The following is a 17,282-nucleotide window of genomic DNA, read 5'->3' as shown; positions in this document are numbered from 1 at the left end:
AGAAAAAATATATATATACACCTATGGGCTTCCCTCATGGCTCAGATGGAAAAGAATCTCCCTGCAATGAGGGAAACCTGGGTTCGATCCCTGGGTTGGGAAGATCCCCTGGAGAAGAGAATGGCTACTCATTCCAGTATTCTTGCCTGGGAAAGAGGAGTGGGCAGACTACAGTTTATGGGGTCACAGAGAGTCAGATATGGCTGAGGAACTAACACTTTGACTTCACTTTCGTGCATGTATACACACGTCATACACGTTCATATATACACATGTATTAGTCAGTTAAAAAAAAAAATGGACTTCCCTGGTGGCTCAGAGGTTAAAGCGTCTGCCTGAAATGCGGGGGGCCCAGGTTCAATCCCTGGGTCGGGAAGATCCCCTGGAGAAGGAAAATGGCAACCCACTCCAGTACTCTTGCCTGGAGAATCCCATGGAGGGAGGAGCCTGGTAGGCTACAGTCCATGGGGTCGCAAAGAGTCAGACACGACTGAGCGACTTCACTTACTTTCTAAATAAAAATATATGTGTTAGTTTTGTATGTTTACATGTATATGTCTGTACATCGACATGTATGTATGAATTGAAATTACACATTAAAAATGTTTATGAAAAATGACTACCTGTGAGGAGGAATCATGTGTTAAAACAAAGACTTCAGACTCATAAGGAATCCTGAATTGATTCTTATTTTTTTAGATATATATATATATATGTATATAGGTATGTATGTATTTGGCTGCATGGGGTCTTAGTTGTGGCATGTGGGATCTGGTTTTCTGATCAGATATTGAACCTGGGCCACTTCTTAGCTGCTGAACCATCAGGTAAGTCCCTGGATTGAGTCTTGACGGGCTCCCCTCTCTCACTGTCAGATCTCAGGGTCCTTTCCTCACACCCCACTGGAATTATTCTCCCACATCTGTTCCTGCCACTTCTGGTGGATATCTGGATTAGTCATTTTTAGTGATTCTCTTTCAGTGCTTTACGGAAGTCCAAATGTTTGTCATGGATAACTTCTGTTCTCTTTGCAGTCACTGTTACTGCAATTACAGGTGGAGTGATAATCACTTCCCAGAAAGGAGCTGAGATCATGGAATCCCAAGCCTTTATCTTAGATGCATATGTTCCATTTGCCTACCTGAACACTCTGTATCAACAGTCACTGTCCTTGAAACAAATCCAAGTTTTTAGGTAGCTCTTAATTTCAGATAAGTTTCAGGTTCTTAGAAAGCATGTATTACAAAATCAGGTAACTGTTCCAAAGGCTATTAGATAGACTATAGACAACTTACCCCACTCTCTGTGAATGGAGACACTAAATTTCTTATTGATTCATCTCCACAGACCTCTATGATCAGAAGAAATGATGAGTCATTACTTCCAAGGTACTGCAGGACTTTAGGAGCCAGAATGATCAGTACCTTCAGTGATGCCAAGATTGTCAGGCTCCCTAATACATGTAAATTTTAAATAGGTAGAGAGATACACATACAGGCACAAGCATATTCAAACAGAAAAATATATTTGCTAAGGGAACCAGAGACATGTCATCATGCTATTCCACCTCATTCAGGAAGCCTGTCATCACCTCTCTTCTCAGCTATATTGTCTGAATTTCTCTCACTTTATCCTCATTAAACACACCCTCATAGCCTTCCTTCTAAAAACTTCAGGACACAGGCCCTGGTGAGTTTTAAAATGAAGAAGGTAAATCTCCTACTTCGTAGACTCCTGAGGTCTGTGTGATGGTGGTGTTTATAAGCGCTCAACTGGTTTTGTGTTTTATTTTTGGCTGGGGAACATGTGTTAGTTAAGTGGAGTCTTTAATGAATTATTTGTAAAATTCTATCATCACTGCAAGGCAGTAATATTTGTCACATTCAGACCAAGGAAATAATCATATATTCAATTTTGGGGGATTATGGGATAAATGAGTAATCAGGGTGCTTAATCTGTAATCAGGGTTCCCCGTTTGGCTCAGCTGGTAAAGAAGCTGCCTGCGATAAGGTACTAGAGATGCAGATTTGATCCCTGGGTCAGGAAAATTCACTGGAAAAGGAAATGGCAACCCATTCCAGTATTCTTGCGTGAAAAATTCCCTGGACAGAGGAGCCTGGTGGGCTACAGTCCAAATGGTGAGAGCCAGAAGTGAGTAAGCATGCACAAAGTGTAATAAATCACATAAATGAATCATGAGCTGCAAAGGTAAATAGCTGCACACAACCTTCTCACTTAATCTGTAACCCACACATGTCCCTCTAATAGACTCCTTTTTTAAGTTATGCTCTCTTTTTATTGTTGTCGTTCAGTTGCTAAGTTGTGTCCGACTCTTTGTGAGCCCGTGGACTGAAGCATGCCAGGCTTCCCTGTCCTTCACTATCTCCCACAGGTTGCTCAAACTCATGTCTATTCAGCGACGACATTCAACCATCTCATCCTCTATTGCTCCCTTCTCCTTTTGTTTTCAATCTTTCCCAGCATCAGGGTCTTTTCCAATGTTCGCATCAGGTGGCCAAAGTGTTGGAGCTTCAGCTTCAGCATCAGTCCTTCCAATGAACATTCAGGGTTGATTTTCTTTAGGATGGACTCGTTTGATCTCCTTGCAGTTCAAGGGACTCTCAAGAGTCTTTTCCAGCACCATAGTTCAAAAGCATCAATTCTTAGGCATTCAGCTTTCTTTATGGTTCAACTCTCACATCCATACATGACTACTGGAAAACCATAGCTTTGACTATATGGACCTTTGTTGGCGAAGTGATTTCTCTGCTTTTTAATACACTGTCTAAGTGTGTCATAGCTTTTCTTCCAAGGAGCAAGCATCTTTTATTTATTTTGGGGTGTGCTGGGTGTTCACTGCTGCCCAGGCTTTTCTCTAATTGCATCAAGGGAGCGGGGTACTCTTCATAACAGTACAGGGCCTTCTCATTGCTGCGGCTTTTCCTGTTGCTGCGCACCAGCTCTAGGGCACTCAGGCTTCATTCAGTGGTTGCAGCGAGTGCGCTCAATCCTGGGCTCTGGAGCAGAGACTCAATAGTTGCACCGCACAGGGTGAGTTGCTTTTCCAGCATGTGGGATCTTCCTGAACCACAGATTGAACCGATGTGTCCTGCATTGACGGGAGGATTTTTTTTTTACCACTGAACCATCTGGGAAGCCCTCTGTAATAGATTTTTAACAGAAAATAGCTTATGTGGCATTTCGTACATGACTGTCAACTGTTTATTACAAAAAAAAATTATGTGCCGTGTAAAACAGTGTTATGTTTTTCAGCTAAAATAATTTAATGTTTTATGGATCAGACGGTGCTTCTCAGAGTTCTGCACATTGACTGACAAGAAGGAGAACCCCGGGTCCCGGCATGTCCATCTTCCTCAGAGATGTCCAATTGGCCTCCTCTATCTTGTCTGCTATGGTCCAGGTGATTTTTTTTTTCTTTAAAGTCCCGGCCAAAACTCACTAAAGCTCACAAAAATGACAAACTCCTCAGTCTGCGTGCATTTCAAGGACTCTTGCATCTACCAGCGTATGTTCACTAGAGGTGACTGCATGGAATCTGAATTATCTAAGCACTTAAACAGATCACTATTGATCTCATTAAGGCTTTCGAAATGCACTTCGGTCTCCGCAGTAATTGGCCTTCGCCCCTTTAAGAGGAAGGGGCGACCTAGAAAAACAGGGAGGTCTGCTCCCAGCCGCCCTGGAGATTGCTTGATGCCTTTCCAGGGGAGATTCAAGCAAACACGCCCTTCCTGCCAGCCTTGGTGGTAGCGGGAACTCCATTACCCAGAAAGCCATGCGTTGAGAGGCAGCTAAGATTACCCAATGAACGCCCAGCATTTCAGCATTTCTGGGACGTGTGAGGCGGGACTTCTGGTGTCTCCGTTGCGGTCTTTTCGGTTGTTACCTGGGTCCTAAGGCCGAGTGCGTACATCGGGCTTGAAGTAACAGAGGAGGCGCGAGAGGAGGCTTTGTACCCAGTGCCTGGAGGCGCTTCTAAAGGCGGGCACGTCGCCGCCTGCGGGGCGGCCTGGAGACGCTGCTGCCGGGTCGGTACGGGCCAGGATACACCAGGCCCAGCGGTTCCGTAGCGGCGGTTGCCCTGAGCGACCGGCTTCAGGTAAATGCTGTCCTGCCGGCCCGCGTCGCCCTCGACCCAGCGGCCGCTAAGGCTCCGAGTGTGGGACGCCTCCTCCCGGGCCCGCGGCCCCGGCCCCGGGATCAGGCGGCGAGGCGGCCGCGTGTGGGGCCCTGTGTCTGACGGACAGTGCGATGGCGCCCGGCGGAGGGGCACAGGCCGAGGGGCCCCCGGGTGCAGAGGCTGGAAGGTGGGACTGAGGCGGGAGGACCGGGACCCCCGGAACCCGCTTGACGTCGGCGGGGAACAGGTCAGTACCGAGGTTAGACGCTCGGCCCCAGGTACTTGGTTCGGGTGCCGCCAGGTGTGCGGGGAAGGCCTGAGGCCCTGGAAGATTGCCAGGATCACATCCCTCTAAGACCTACCTCTTCCCACAGGTTTCCATGGCTGCAGAGGTGCTTTCAGAACCCAATCGGGTAAGTGGAGGTTACCCTCATTGGTCGCAACACTGCGTTAGTCGCTCAGTCGTGTCCGACCCTTTGCGACCCCATGGACTGTAGCCCGACAGGCTCCCCTGTCCGTGGAATTCTCCAGACAAGAATACCGAAGGGGGTTGCCATTCCGTTCTCCGGGGGATCTTCCCGACCCGGGGATCGAAACCAGATCTTCCGCATCAGAGGTAGATTCTTTCCTGTCTGAGCCATCAGAGAAGCCCTCTGCTGCTGCTGCTAAGTCACGTCAGTCGTGTCTGACTCTGTGTCACCCCATAGACGGCAGCCCACCAGGCTCCTGTCCCTGGGATTCTCCAGGAAGCCCTTTAATTTTCTCCAAATTTGAGTTGTCATGAAACTTGTCACCTGGCATTTTCCCAGCCCTTGGGTATGGAGATCTTGGGAAATCCTAGCTCAGGATCCTGAGTCCACTTTAAGTGTTATATGAAACGGTTCCCATTTCAGGCCACCAATAGAAAGAGATGGGGAAACTTGTCACAAAAACAGGAAGTGCTTGGAGGTGAGGCTAAGTCGGTTCAAGGAATTGCAGGTCTCCTTCCTTCCTGGCGAGAAGAAACTGGCTGTGGAGAGCAGCAGTCAGACCTGGAATGACTGTGAAGTCGGGCACCTATTCTGGAGGCAGTGGGAGGTGTGGGTCAAATGAGGGAGGTGATTTCTTCTGGGTCTTTACAGGCTCCACTGGTTGCAGAGTGGACAGCAGCGTGAACAAAGTGGCTAGTGGGAGAGTGAGGAGAGAGCAGACAGCTATGGCACCAAGGTCAGGAGTCTCTTCTGAGCTCTTAGGAGGAAGATGGAGATGGGGGTAGATGTGCGAGGAGGTGGATTGTGGGTCTTCAGGAGTGAGGCAGCTGATGGTCTCATCTGTCTGTGTCCTGGCAGGGCAGTGTGACCTTTGAGGATGTGGCTGTGTACTTCTCCTGGGAGGAATGGGCTCTCCTTGATGAGGCCCAGAGATGCCTGTACCACGATGTGATGCTGCAGAACTTGGCACTTACATCCTCACTGGGTAAGCTCTTCTACGTGCCCCTGTGCCCTGGGCCAAGCTCTGTGCTTCTCTTTTCTCCAGGGGCAGGTGTGTCCCTAGTTGCCTGGATTTGTGCTGTGTTTACAAGGACTGGGCTGAGTGCTCGCCTCCTTCTCATCTGTGTCTAGCACCTACTGCCTCAAAGCCTCCTAGGGAAGAGTTTGGTATCACTGTTGTTTTGTCAGCCTAATGGACCCCCATGCCTTGCCCTCTGCCTCGCTGGGTGACTCTCTAGCACCCTAGCACCCTAGTAGAGCACCCTTCTTTCCTATAGCTCACATTTGCTTCTGACTGTGCTGGAAGTGTAGGCACTTACATAGTCACTGCTTACACAAATGTACTTACAGATCCTTTGGTTAGGTTTTTTTTTTTACTTTGTTGTTGTAAAATATACAAAACATTTGCCTAATGGACTAAATGGCATTTAGTCCATTCTCATTGTGCAGCCATCACAATCCTGCATCCATGGAACCTTTTCATCATCCAACTGAAACTCCATACCCATTAATCAGTAACTTCTTCCATCCATTGACAGCCACCATTCTACTTTCTGTATCTGTGAATTTGACTGAGTGTTTCATGTAGGTAGAATCAGACAGTAGTTATCCTTTGATGTTTGGCTTACTTAGCATATGTTAAAGGTTTATCTATGTTGTAGCGTGTGTCAGAATTTCTTTCCTCTTTATGACTAAATAATATTGTATGTACAGATTTTGTTTACTCAGCATTCCATCAGTGGACAGTTGGGTGCTTCTGCCTTTTGTTTCTCTTGAATCGTGGTGTTACGACATGGGTGTGCAGATTTCTTTTAGTGTCCTTGCTTCAATTCTTTTAGGTATATACATACCCACAACCAGAATTTCTGTATCTGTGATAGTTTTTTTTTTAATTTTTTGAAAAATCACCATAGTGTTTTCCATAGCAGCTGCACAAAGGTATCAATTTCTCCTCTTCTTGCATACACTTCTTTTTTGGTTTTTTTTGAGTAATAACCATTATAATTAGTGTGAAGTGGTATCTCATTGTGTTTTGATTTGCATTTTTCGAACGACTGATGATGTTGAGCATCTTTTCATGTGCTTATTGTTTATTTATCTTTGGAGAAATGTCTCTTCAAATAGTCTTTTGAGAATTTTTGAATCAAGTTGATTGATTTTTGTTGTTGAGTTTTAGGAATTCTCTCTTTGAGTGTTAACCCTTCATTGGGTATGTGATTTGCAAATATTTTCTCCCATTCTGAGTTGTCTCGTTCTTATGTTCATGACATCCTTTGATGTACCAAAATTTTTCATTTTGATCAAGTCCAGTTTGTTTCTCTTTTGTTGCTTGTGCCTTTGATGTCGTATCTAAGAAATCATTGCCAAATGCAATTGTCTTGAAGCTTTTCCATTATGTTTTCTTTTAACAGTTTTACGGTTGTCACTATTAAGTTAGATCTTTGAGTTAATTTATGTACCATGCAACTTCATTCTTATGGATGTGGATATTCAGTTTTCCTGGCATCATGTGTTGAAAAGTCTGTTTTTCCTTTTCAAATGGTATTGGCCTTCTTTTTGAAAACTGCTTGAACTTATATGAGCAAGCTTATTTTTTAGCTCTTTATTCTCTTTCATTGGTCTATATGTCTGCCTGGATTCCAGTATCATGCTGTTTTGATTACTGTAGCTTTACAGTGGTATTTGATATTTAAATGTGTGACTCCTCCAACTTTGTTCTTTTTCAAGTTTGTTTTGGCTATTTCGTGTCCCTTGAGATTCCATATGAATTTTAGGAAGAATTTTTCTAATACCACAGAAATTCTCACTGGATTTTTGATAGGATTGCATTAAACATGTAGATGTTGTAGATAGTTTAGTTTTTTTATTTTGGATAGTTTTGACATCTTCAATATTAAGCGTTCCAATCCATGAGCATAGAAGTTTTTCCATTTATTGTCTGTAATTCTTTTAGCTATGTTTTGTAATTTTTAATGAACAAATCTTACCTCCTTGGTTAAATCTGGGAATTTATTCTTTTGACAAATACTTTCATCTGTGGAATTGTTATCTTAGTTTCCTGTTGCTTGTTAGTGTATAGAAATATAACTGATTTTTTTTTTCCATTTTATATTCTCTTTCTTTGCTAACTTAATTTATTCTAACAGTTTTGTGGTGGGATTTCATGAGATGTGGTGATTTCTTCTTTCTTTTCTCTTTTGGATGACTTTTGTCTTTCCTGCCTAATTGGTCTGTCTAGAATTTCTAATAGTACGTTGAACAGTAGTGTTGGAATTTGGCATTCTTTTCTGATTTGTGATCTTGGAAAAATAGTTTTCAGTCTTTTACTATTGAGTTTGATGTTTGCTGTGGGTTTTTAATTTTTTGCTTCCATTATGTTAACTAATTTCCTTCTATTCATAGTTTCATAGTTGAGTATTTTCATCATAAAAGGGTGTTAAATTTTGTCAGATGTGTTTTGTACATTGACTGAGATGATAACATTTTTTTCCTTTCTGTTAAAGTGATATATTACATTGATCAAACTTTGTATGTTGAATCATCCTGGCATTCTAGACATAAATCCCAGTTGTTTGTGGCATACCATCTTTTTATTGTGCTGCTGAATACAGTTTGCTAGTATTTTATTGATTAATTTTGCACTGATAATCATCAAATATATTCCCCTGTAAGTTTCTTTTAGTTTCTTTGCATGTCTTTTTCTTTTAATATCAGAGTAATAGTAAGAGCTCCAAATAACATAAATTAAAGCAATTTTGCATTACAAAGTGGTTACATCAGACTGATTCTACCACTGTAGTTGTTGTCCAGGTGGGAAAACACCTGGTTTTACTACTCTGCCGTCTTCCTGCTTACTTACTCCTGCATCTTACTACTCTGCCATCTTTCCTACTCTGACACTCTTTGGTTGTGTCCATAGGTACTGTCTGTACTATTTGAAATATGTTTCCTGTGATCTGTTGTGTGCTGAGTCTTTTGGGCTCGTATTGGCTGCTGACTTGGCCCGTCCTCCCCTTTGGGGTTGTGTCATCCAGCTCTCGTGCGGTAGCTCGGCTGGGGCTAGCAGGATGCACATGATTCCACTTTCCGCAAGACGGGCCCAGAGGGGACCTGACCCAGATGGACAGCAGATGGGAGAGGACATGACTCCAGGGCTTGCTTGAAGTCATGTGAGACTCTCTCGCTTCACTTCTGTTTCGGTGCCATTGCCAGTGGCCAAGCTCACCTCCATCTCTCCTTCTCCATTTTTGACACTTTACTGACGTGTCATTTCTATTAGCCATTTTTATTCTGACTCCAGCTGAGAGCTACTGTCTACCTCTCTGGACTGCTTACCTTACTCATTCCTCACACTGTTCCCTCCTCAGCGCTTTCCCTCTTTGTAATGTTCTAAAGTAGGCACCTATGTAACAATCCTTAAACACCTGTTAACCTTTGTTCCAGTCAGATTTTTCTGGACCTGAAATAGACTTCTGCACAGCATCACACGTCATCAGCAGGTATAATCCTGCTAAAAGCTATTGACGTGCCTTCCCTGGTGGTCAAGTAGTTAAGACTCTGCTTCCACTGCAGGGGGCACAGATTCAATCCCTGCATCCCACATGCCAGGTGTCATGGCCAAAAAAATAAGGCCATTGACAGAGAATGGTCTGTAGCGTGTGCCTTTCCCCTGGGCCTTTCTTTGTGTCCTGTGCCTATTGAGGCCTGTACTGTTCTGTGACCTTAGGGACTGAGCGGGGTACAGAAGTTGCTTTTTTAAGGTGACCCCAACTTCCTTTTCCTGAAAACAGCTTCATGGACTGATTCTTTAATGTAACAAGTTACTTTTGTGATGCCTTCTCAAAAAGGTTATGTGTACTTCATCATCACTTCTTTAATTTCAGGCTGTTGGCACGGAGTAGAAGATAAGGGAGCACCTTCTGAGAAAAGCATTTCTGTAGAAGGAATGTCACAGATCAAGACTCTCAAGGCAGATTCATCTCCCCAGAAGGGCCAGCCCTTTGAGAAGTGTGGCCCAGTCTTGAGAGATAATTTTTACTTGCCTGAGCATCAGGAAGCACATCTTGGGCAGAAACCATACATGTGTGGGAATCGATTCTATATCTCTGCCAACCTTCAGCAATACCAGGGACAGCACATTAGAGAAATACCCATCAGAACTTCTGTGGACACAGCCTTGATTATAAAGAGCTGCAGAACCCATGTGTCAGGGGAATCCTTTTTCTCTGAGGGAATAAGGAAAGACGACTTAGCCAGCATGGGATTTTTCCATCAACCTGTCACTCACACTAATGAGAACCCAAACAACAATAATGAGTGTGAGGCTGTCTTTCACAGTGGGGAAAGGCATCGGAACTGGGGAGAAGGCAAAAAAATCCTCAACTGCACAGACACACTTGTTGAGGACCAACGAGTCCTCACTAGAGAAGGGCTTTATGAGTGCAGCAAATGTGGAAAAACCTCTACCCGAAGGTGGAATCTCATTCAGCACCAGAAAGTCCACACTGGAGAAAGGCCTTATGAATGCCATGAATGTGGAAAATCCTTTACCCGAAGCAACAGCCTGAAGACCCACAGGAAAGTTCACACTGGAGAAAAACCTTATGGGTACAAAGAATGTGGAAAATCTTTTAGTCAAAGATCCAACCTTGTTCAACGTCAGAAAGGTCACCATGGAGAACGGCTTCATCAGTGTGGTGAATGTGGAAAATCCTTTAGCCGAAGCTCCACCCTCATTCATCACAGGAGACTTCATACAGGAGAAAGACCTTATGAGTGCAGTAAATGTGGGAAATCCTTTAAGCAAAGCTCTAGCCTCAGTTCACATCAGAAAATCCACACAGGAGAAAGGCCTTATGAGTGTAGGGAATGTGGAAAATCGTTTAGCTGCAAATCTAACCTTATTATCCACCTGAGAGTTCACACTGGAGAGAGGCCTTATGAGTGTCAGGAATGTGCAAAATCCTTTAGCTGCAAATCTAACCTCATTAACCACCTGAGAGTTCACTCTGGAGAAAGGCCTTATGACTGTACAGAATGTGGACAATCTTTTACTCAAAGATCCATCCTCATTCAACATCAGAGAATTCATACTGGAGAGAGGCCTTATGAATGTCATGAATGTGGGAAATCTTTTAGCCGAAAATTTAGCCTCATTTACCACCGGAAAGGTCACATTGGAGAACAGCCTCATCAGAGAAAAGAACGTGGGAAATCTTTTAATTGCAAATCTAACCTCAATGAACACCTGAAAATTCACACTGGAGAGAGATCTCATGAGTCTGGGGACAGTGGAAAATCCTTTAGCCAAAGTTCCAGCCTCATCCAGCCGTAGAGAGTTCACAGTGAAAAATATCTTAAGAGTGCAGTGCGTGTGGGCAGTCTGTTAGCTGCTAATATGGCCTCATTTAATACTAGAGACGTCACCCTAGTGAAGGGCCTTAGATCTGCCAGCAGATGCAGTTACTTCTAGTATAATTACACTGGAGGAAAGAAGTTGTGAGGGAGCCATCTACCTGAATTAAAGCTCTTATATCAGAAAATCTTAAGTACGGGCATTCCCCTAAAATTCCAGGTATGTGAGAATCTCTTAGGAGTTGTGTTACAGTTTCTTACCTCCCAGGACCCTCACCAGCTTTATGTCACTGCCAGTTCTGTGGCAGAATTCATTTTCATCTCTTATCACCTGGCAGGTCCACAGTGTACATAAATTACCTCCCAACATGCTTAGGTAAGCTGACCTCTGTCCCATCCCCTTAGGGGACGGAAGTAATGAGTAGTCTTAGCTCATATGGCATCTTCTTTCCCTTCTCATTTCCACAGTAGGGCGTGAACCTCATTCAGTTTGGGCCCAGTGGACCCAGTCTGAATTCTGTTGGTGGCTTGACAGAAAGGCCTGCATTTTCAGGGACATGTTAGTTTTTAGTGACACTTCTCTTGGATTTTCTCAGCCTCCAAGTGTGGAGGAACTAGAGGAACCACGCTGGGAATTGCATGCCTCGTGTTACGTTGCACTTTGCAATAATAAAGGCATTAATATTAAGCCCCCTTTGGTGTGGGCGTTCTAGTCACTGTGTGAGATGATCTGAAGACAGCTAAGCTCTACCGGCATTGAGGGTGGCACAGATTTCACGGGGGTCAGGTACATTGTTTGCCTCACATGTGAGTATGAATGAAGACTATAGCTCTCTTTCTAGTTTTGGCACAATGTAAATACATTGTTACCCAAAGTCTCCTAAGAAAGACTGCAGACCTTTGGGGTCCTGATTTGTGGACTGTGTATCAGGGTTTTTTTGTGGGCTCAGAAAACACCCTGGGAAGCCAGGAAGTTGTGACAACCTCTAGTACTTCTGGGAACATGAATTGTTATTCCGAGTGAATATCACATAATGCTTAGCAGTTAACCTATGAAAGAACCACATCGCTGATCCCCAGAGTTCACTAGATAGTGCCACTGTAAGACTACAGGGCTGAGGGGAAGTCTCTTGGTAAAGTACCCTGGAGCAGAGGAGACTGCTCCTTCACTGCAGTGAAGTGGGTGGAGTATGCCCCTTCTCCAGTTGTATCAACATGCTCCAGTGACTGCAGTGTCAGTATGCACAGATGCCCAGAAATTGCCAGCCTCCAGGCATGTGTGGCTTTTGTTGCTGAGGTCATTGTCAAAGAAAATGAGCTATTGGTTTTCTGGATTCCTATAGCCTCTCTGGGGTGTTCAGCCAAAGCCCCTTGCCACAGAGGCAGAGAAACAAACACAGAGAGAAAGGAGAACCCTTAGTTCACAGTGTGGCTCTGTGACCAGCCAGCCTTCCTGTTAACTCAGGTGAAAAGGAATCTATTACTCATCAGTATTTGCTACCACTAAGGCAAGGCTGTTCCTCCAAGGTCATCAGGAAAGAGAGGCAATATAGGATTGCCAAGCCTGATTTTCTGAAGAGTGGGATATCTATATTTTGCCTTTGAACCATTTTATAAAATTTTATTCTAGTCATCATGCAATATTCTTTGTCTATTTGAAGTGTGCAATTTAAAGCTTACATGTAAACCAAGAAAACCTCATTGTAATCACAATAATGTAAGTTATGGCCATCATTAATTTACCTTCCAATAGATTGTTTTGTGTGTTCTAGAATTACATATGATTTTATTCTTAAAATGTTTACTTTTTTCTGATTATATTCATGGTTCATAATTATTTTGAGATTCTTCACTTATATATAAATAGTTCATTCTTTTTATTGCTGAACTAAGTATCTTTTCTATACTTATTCCATTTGTTTATTCATTCATCTGGTTAAGAGAATTTGGGTTACTTCCAGTTTTGGCTGTTGTAAGTAAAGCTGATAGAATAGTTTTGTGTAATTCTGTATGTATGTATTTTCACTTGTCTTGTGTTAATAACTCAAAGTGTAATACCTGAGTCAGAATAGGTGAATGTTTAACTTACAAGGCGGCTAAATGGTGACCTTAAATCATTTTTTGCTTTTATATACCCACCAGGTTTTGTAAAATGCCTCCACATTTTTGCCAGTACTGGATATGGTCAGTCTTTTGAATTTACCCTTTTAGTAAGGAAACACTAATTTTAGTTACATCTCCATAAGAACTCATGGTGTTGAACTTTTTAAAAATGTGTTTATTTGCCATCTATATATCTTCTTAGTGAAATATCTGTTTATATCTGTACTTGTTTTACTTTTTTTTCCCTCATTTTACTTTTTTATGTTGTGATTATTTACCTTTTTATTAATAAATAATCAGCTCATTTTTGTTCCTTAATTTTTATGCATTCTGTACAATGTAATTGCCACATACACCATATAGTTTTGTAAATTTAATCTGCATTGTTTATATAGTCTTAAGCCTAGGCTTTCAAAAACATAATTAAGTCTTGGTCTGTAGTGTTTTCCAATTTCCCTTATATAAATACTCTCACTTTAGCCAATATCAAACTGCCAACATGGTTTCACTGAACATGGAGTTGGGAAGAGTTGCTAGAAGTGCATTATTCTAACTCCAGGAACTACAATAATCTGTAGGACTCAGATAATAGTAAAACATAGTAAAATTATTAGGAAGTGAGAAGTTTTGAATATTTGTTTCATGAGAGTATAATTGACTGAACATACACACTGCATGTGTTTAAGTTGTATATTTTGATGTTTGATACACACTTAAAACCCCCCTGAAACCAAAATTTTCATTGGAAACAAAAGACCATCTATTGCTATATATTTAATGACACTTATTCAGTTAATATTAGTGACAGTTAAATTATTCAGTTCATTATCTCAATTATTCAAGAAGAAAAAAAGCAGAGCATGCAAGATATTTCAATTACAGGCAATTGTTGAGGAAAAAACAAAAAAACAAACTTTGAAAACGTTTTTCACACAAAGGGTCGGAAAGAATGCTTATTGGGAATTCTCTGGCAGTCTATTGGTTAGAGTTCCACACCTCCATTGCAGGGGACACAGGTTCCATCTTTGGTTGGGGAATTAAGATCCCGAATGCTGTGCAGTGCAGGCAAAAAAAGAAAAATGCATATTAAAAGTTGAGAAGCAAAACGAAAAGGAAGTTGAGATGCAATTTTCTAGCATTTTATTTTGGAGTCAAAACCAAACTGTTTTCAGTGTGAATCCTTTGATAATTTGTGTCTGTGTTCTTGTTGAGGGAAAAGCCATGAGTAATCCACCATAATTCAGAATAATTGGGGTTCTATAAAGTGATTGGGGAATTTCAGTACATTTAAAAGCAATCAGAAGGAGCATAGTTATAATTTAATGTGTTTTTAGCTCTAGACATTCTCAATACTATCACCCACTTAACAGAGGAGCAAATTTTAGGCGCTAATTTCTGAAGTTATCTAATGCATATAGACTAGGATTTATTGAATACTGTTTGTATCTCTCTTTCTCACATATCAATTGTCTATATTTGGTAAATACTGTAATCACAAATATAATCAATGCTAATGTTTTGGGAAGAAAATAGTTGCCTGTTTCAGGGCTGGGTCTTGAAGGGCATATTTCACGAGCTACAATCATGCAGCTGTATGCAGACACCTGTGTGTGCTAAGTCACTTTAGTCGCGTCCCGCTCTTTGCAGCCCTGTGGGCTGTAGCCCTCCAGGTTCCTATGTCCATGGAATTCTCCATGGAGTGGGCAGCTGCCGTGCTTTTCTCCATGGGATCTTCCCAGTCCAGGGATTGACCCTGCAGCTCTCGTCTCCTGCATTGGCAGACAAGTTCTTTACCACTAGTGCCACCTTCTGGCAGGAGCTAAAATAGCACCATGGAAATCAGACAGCCAAGAGGTCAGATCCAGAGCCTGAAGACAGACGCTGCTATAAGTGAACCAAATGTCGCTGAAAGGATTCACAACAATGATTAATTTATTTCACACTCATACAGATGGGAAGGAAAATATTTGTGTTAGAGTTATCCTCATAAGTGTTTACATGATCTTTTCCAAATAACTTTAAGCACAAAATAGCAAAAGGAATTAGTAGACAAAAGTCACACAATATGATCAATTACATGAGAAAAGACCAGAAATCACGTGGAAGACATAACAAAAAAGTATCTTTTATATAAAAATGAGGTTCATTAGCATAAAGTGAGAAGTAACCGATTTTGTTTACATCTGAGACACCACCATAGGTGTTAATGATCCTGGGAGGGATGGCATCTTATGGTGGGTTACAATACATTGGTCCCGTCCATTGAGGCCCCTATACCTCATGTAACTCACATGAACAGGCCATTCAGTCTTTGTAGGTCAATACTTTACTGTTTTATGTGTTGTTTAGTCACTTGGTCAGGTCCGACTCTGGCAACCCCATAAATGTAGCCTGCCAGGCTCCTCTCTCCGTGGGATTTCCCAGGCAAAAATACTGAAGTGGGTTGCTATTTCCTTTTCCAGAGGATCTTCCCGACCCAGGGATCAAATCCGTGTCTCCTGCTTTGCATGTGGGTTCTATATGAATTGTAAATAAGCACATGAAAATAGTGTCAGTATTATGGTTTAAGGAAATATGAGTGAAAACCACAGTGAGGCCCTTCCGCACACTCATTTTCATGGGTAGCATTACAAGACTGACAATATCCAGGTGTTGAAGATACAAAGAAAAGCAGAACTCTCATACATTGCTGGTAAGAATGCAAAGTAGTAAAAAAACTTGGAAACCCTGGCAGTTGATAAAGTTAATCATCCACTTATTCCTCACTATAATTACAAGAGAAATGGAAACGCTGTGTCCACAGAAATACTTGTATGTATTCGCACATTTGAGCTTCCCTAGTGGCTCAGTGATAAAGAATCTGTCTGCTTGGAGAATCCTATGGACAGAGAAGCCTGGCAGCCATGGGGTCTCAAAAGAGGCAGACATAAGTTAGTAACTAAACAGCACTTCTCACATTTCCAGGAACTGTATTCTTCAAAGCCTACAACTAGGTAGCAAAAAGAAATATCCATCTACAGATGGATGGTTAAGAAAGTGTTATATTTACCAGTGGAATACTCCCCATCAGTATGAAGAAATGAACTACTGACACAAGGCGGGGAAAACATCGGTTTCAAAGCGTTATAGTAAGTGCGGATGCGTGCGTCGTGTGTATCCACAACTGCGTAGACTAAAAGCCTACTGAGATTGGATGTTCACATCTAACAGGAAAGATAAGGCCTGGCATCTGACCCTCAGCTGCCCAGTTCTGAGGGGCCACCCCAGGTGATATACTTGAAGATTTGCTCCTCACCTGGAGACAGGCTGGGATGTAGGACCTGAGACCCTTTGCTGCAGTGCTTGCACCTGGACAAACGTCTCCTTGAATGGCAGATACAAAGAAGCTTTAAGCGACTAAAAATAACTCCATGCATGGGCAGTTCGGGCAAATTATAAACAATAAAATACGAAAAGGCCCAAAGCCAACTGCCACCTTTGAGGTGCCCGTCTGCCGGGAGCAAAAGCGAAATTACAAAAAGTACCACACGTGATCCGTGCACACAGAACCTCCACAGAGGGGCAGGCAGACCCTCTGATCTGCCCCTGCCCTCACTGCGTTTAAGGGACCTGCTCGCCCCTCCTCCAGAAGCCAGCAACGACATCTGCTCTTTGCACTTGCTCTGTTGTTCTGTAGCACGAGTTCCAATAAAGCCTTGCCTGAATTTCTCATCTGGCCTTTTATTGATTTCTGTTGATTAGGAAAATCCAACAAGCTGAGTTGGTAACAATCTCTGAGCTAGACTAAATGGCTCCAGACTGAGGGCCACTGGGAGATGGAAGAAGGCTTCACAGGTGGCTCAATGGTCAAGAATCCGCCTGCCAATGCAGGAGACACGGGTTCAGTCCCTAAGTCAGAAAGATCCCTTGGAGGAGGAAATGGCAACCTGGGAAATCCCAAGGACAGAGGAGCCTGGCAGGCTGCAGTCCATGGGGTTGCAAAGAGTCAGACACGACTGAGCACTCACACACGGGGAGACGCGAGAAACACTGCCGCACCCTCAAGGCCAATGAGCTGCACCATTTGCTGATGAGGAGTCTTGCCTTTCGTGTGTGTGTGTGTGTGTGTGTGTGAAAGATTTTAGTGTGTGTGTGTGAAAGAGATTTTAGTGTGTGTGTGTGTGTGAAAGAGATTTGTGTGTGTGTGTGTGAAAGAGAGATTTGTGTGTGTGTGT

At 42.8% G+C, this 17,282-nt stretch overlaps 1 protein-coding gene and 1 non-coding gene across 2 annotated transcripts; both read left to right on the top strand.

The window, feature by feature from the left end:
- The first annotated feature begins 304 nt into the window (after positions 1-304).
- TRNAF-GAA lies at positions 305-376 on the top strand. The gene has a single exon. It is a non-coding gene; the product is annotated as a tRNA-Phe (tRNA).
- A 4,939-nt stretch (positions 377-5,315) lies between these two features.
- LOC120871818 (zinc finger protein 211-like) lies at positions 5,316-13,386 on the top strand. Its single transcript, XM_040251797.1, has 2 exons — positions 5,316-5,596; positions 9,495-13,386. Exons 1-2 carry the CDS (start codon positions 5,563-5,565, stop codon positions 10,943-10,945), a joined length of 1,485 nt encoding a protein of 494 aa, XP_040107731.1. The 5' UTR covers positions 5,316-5,562; the 3' UTR covers positions 10,946-13,386.
- Positions 13,387-17,282: the final 3,896 nt, after the last annotated feature.

Source organism: Oryx dammah, unplaced genomic scaffold (genome assembly GCF_014754425.2).
Source record: "Oryx dammah isolate SB20612 unplaced genomic scaffold, SCBI_Odam_1.1 HiC_scaffold_13, whole genome shotgun sequence".
Classification (NCBI taxonomy): Eukaryota; Metazoa; Chordata; class Mammalia; order Artiodactyla; family Bovidae; genus Oryx; species Oryx dammah.
This window is presented reverse-complemented; position numbering and strand designations above follow the sequence as displayed.

Bases quoted from the DNA above. Each gene is read 5' to 3' on its own strand.
- LOC120871818 (XM_040251797.1), top strand. From the start codon at position 5,563: ATGCTGCAGAACTTGGCACTTACATCCTCACTGG. The intron at 5,597-9,494 runs GTAAGCTCTTCT...CTTTAATTTCAG, and splicing joins GGCACTTACATCCTCACTGG to GCTGTTGGCACGGAGTAGAA.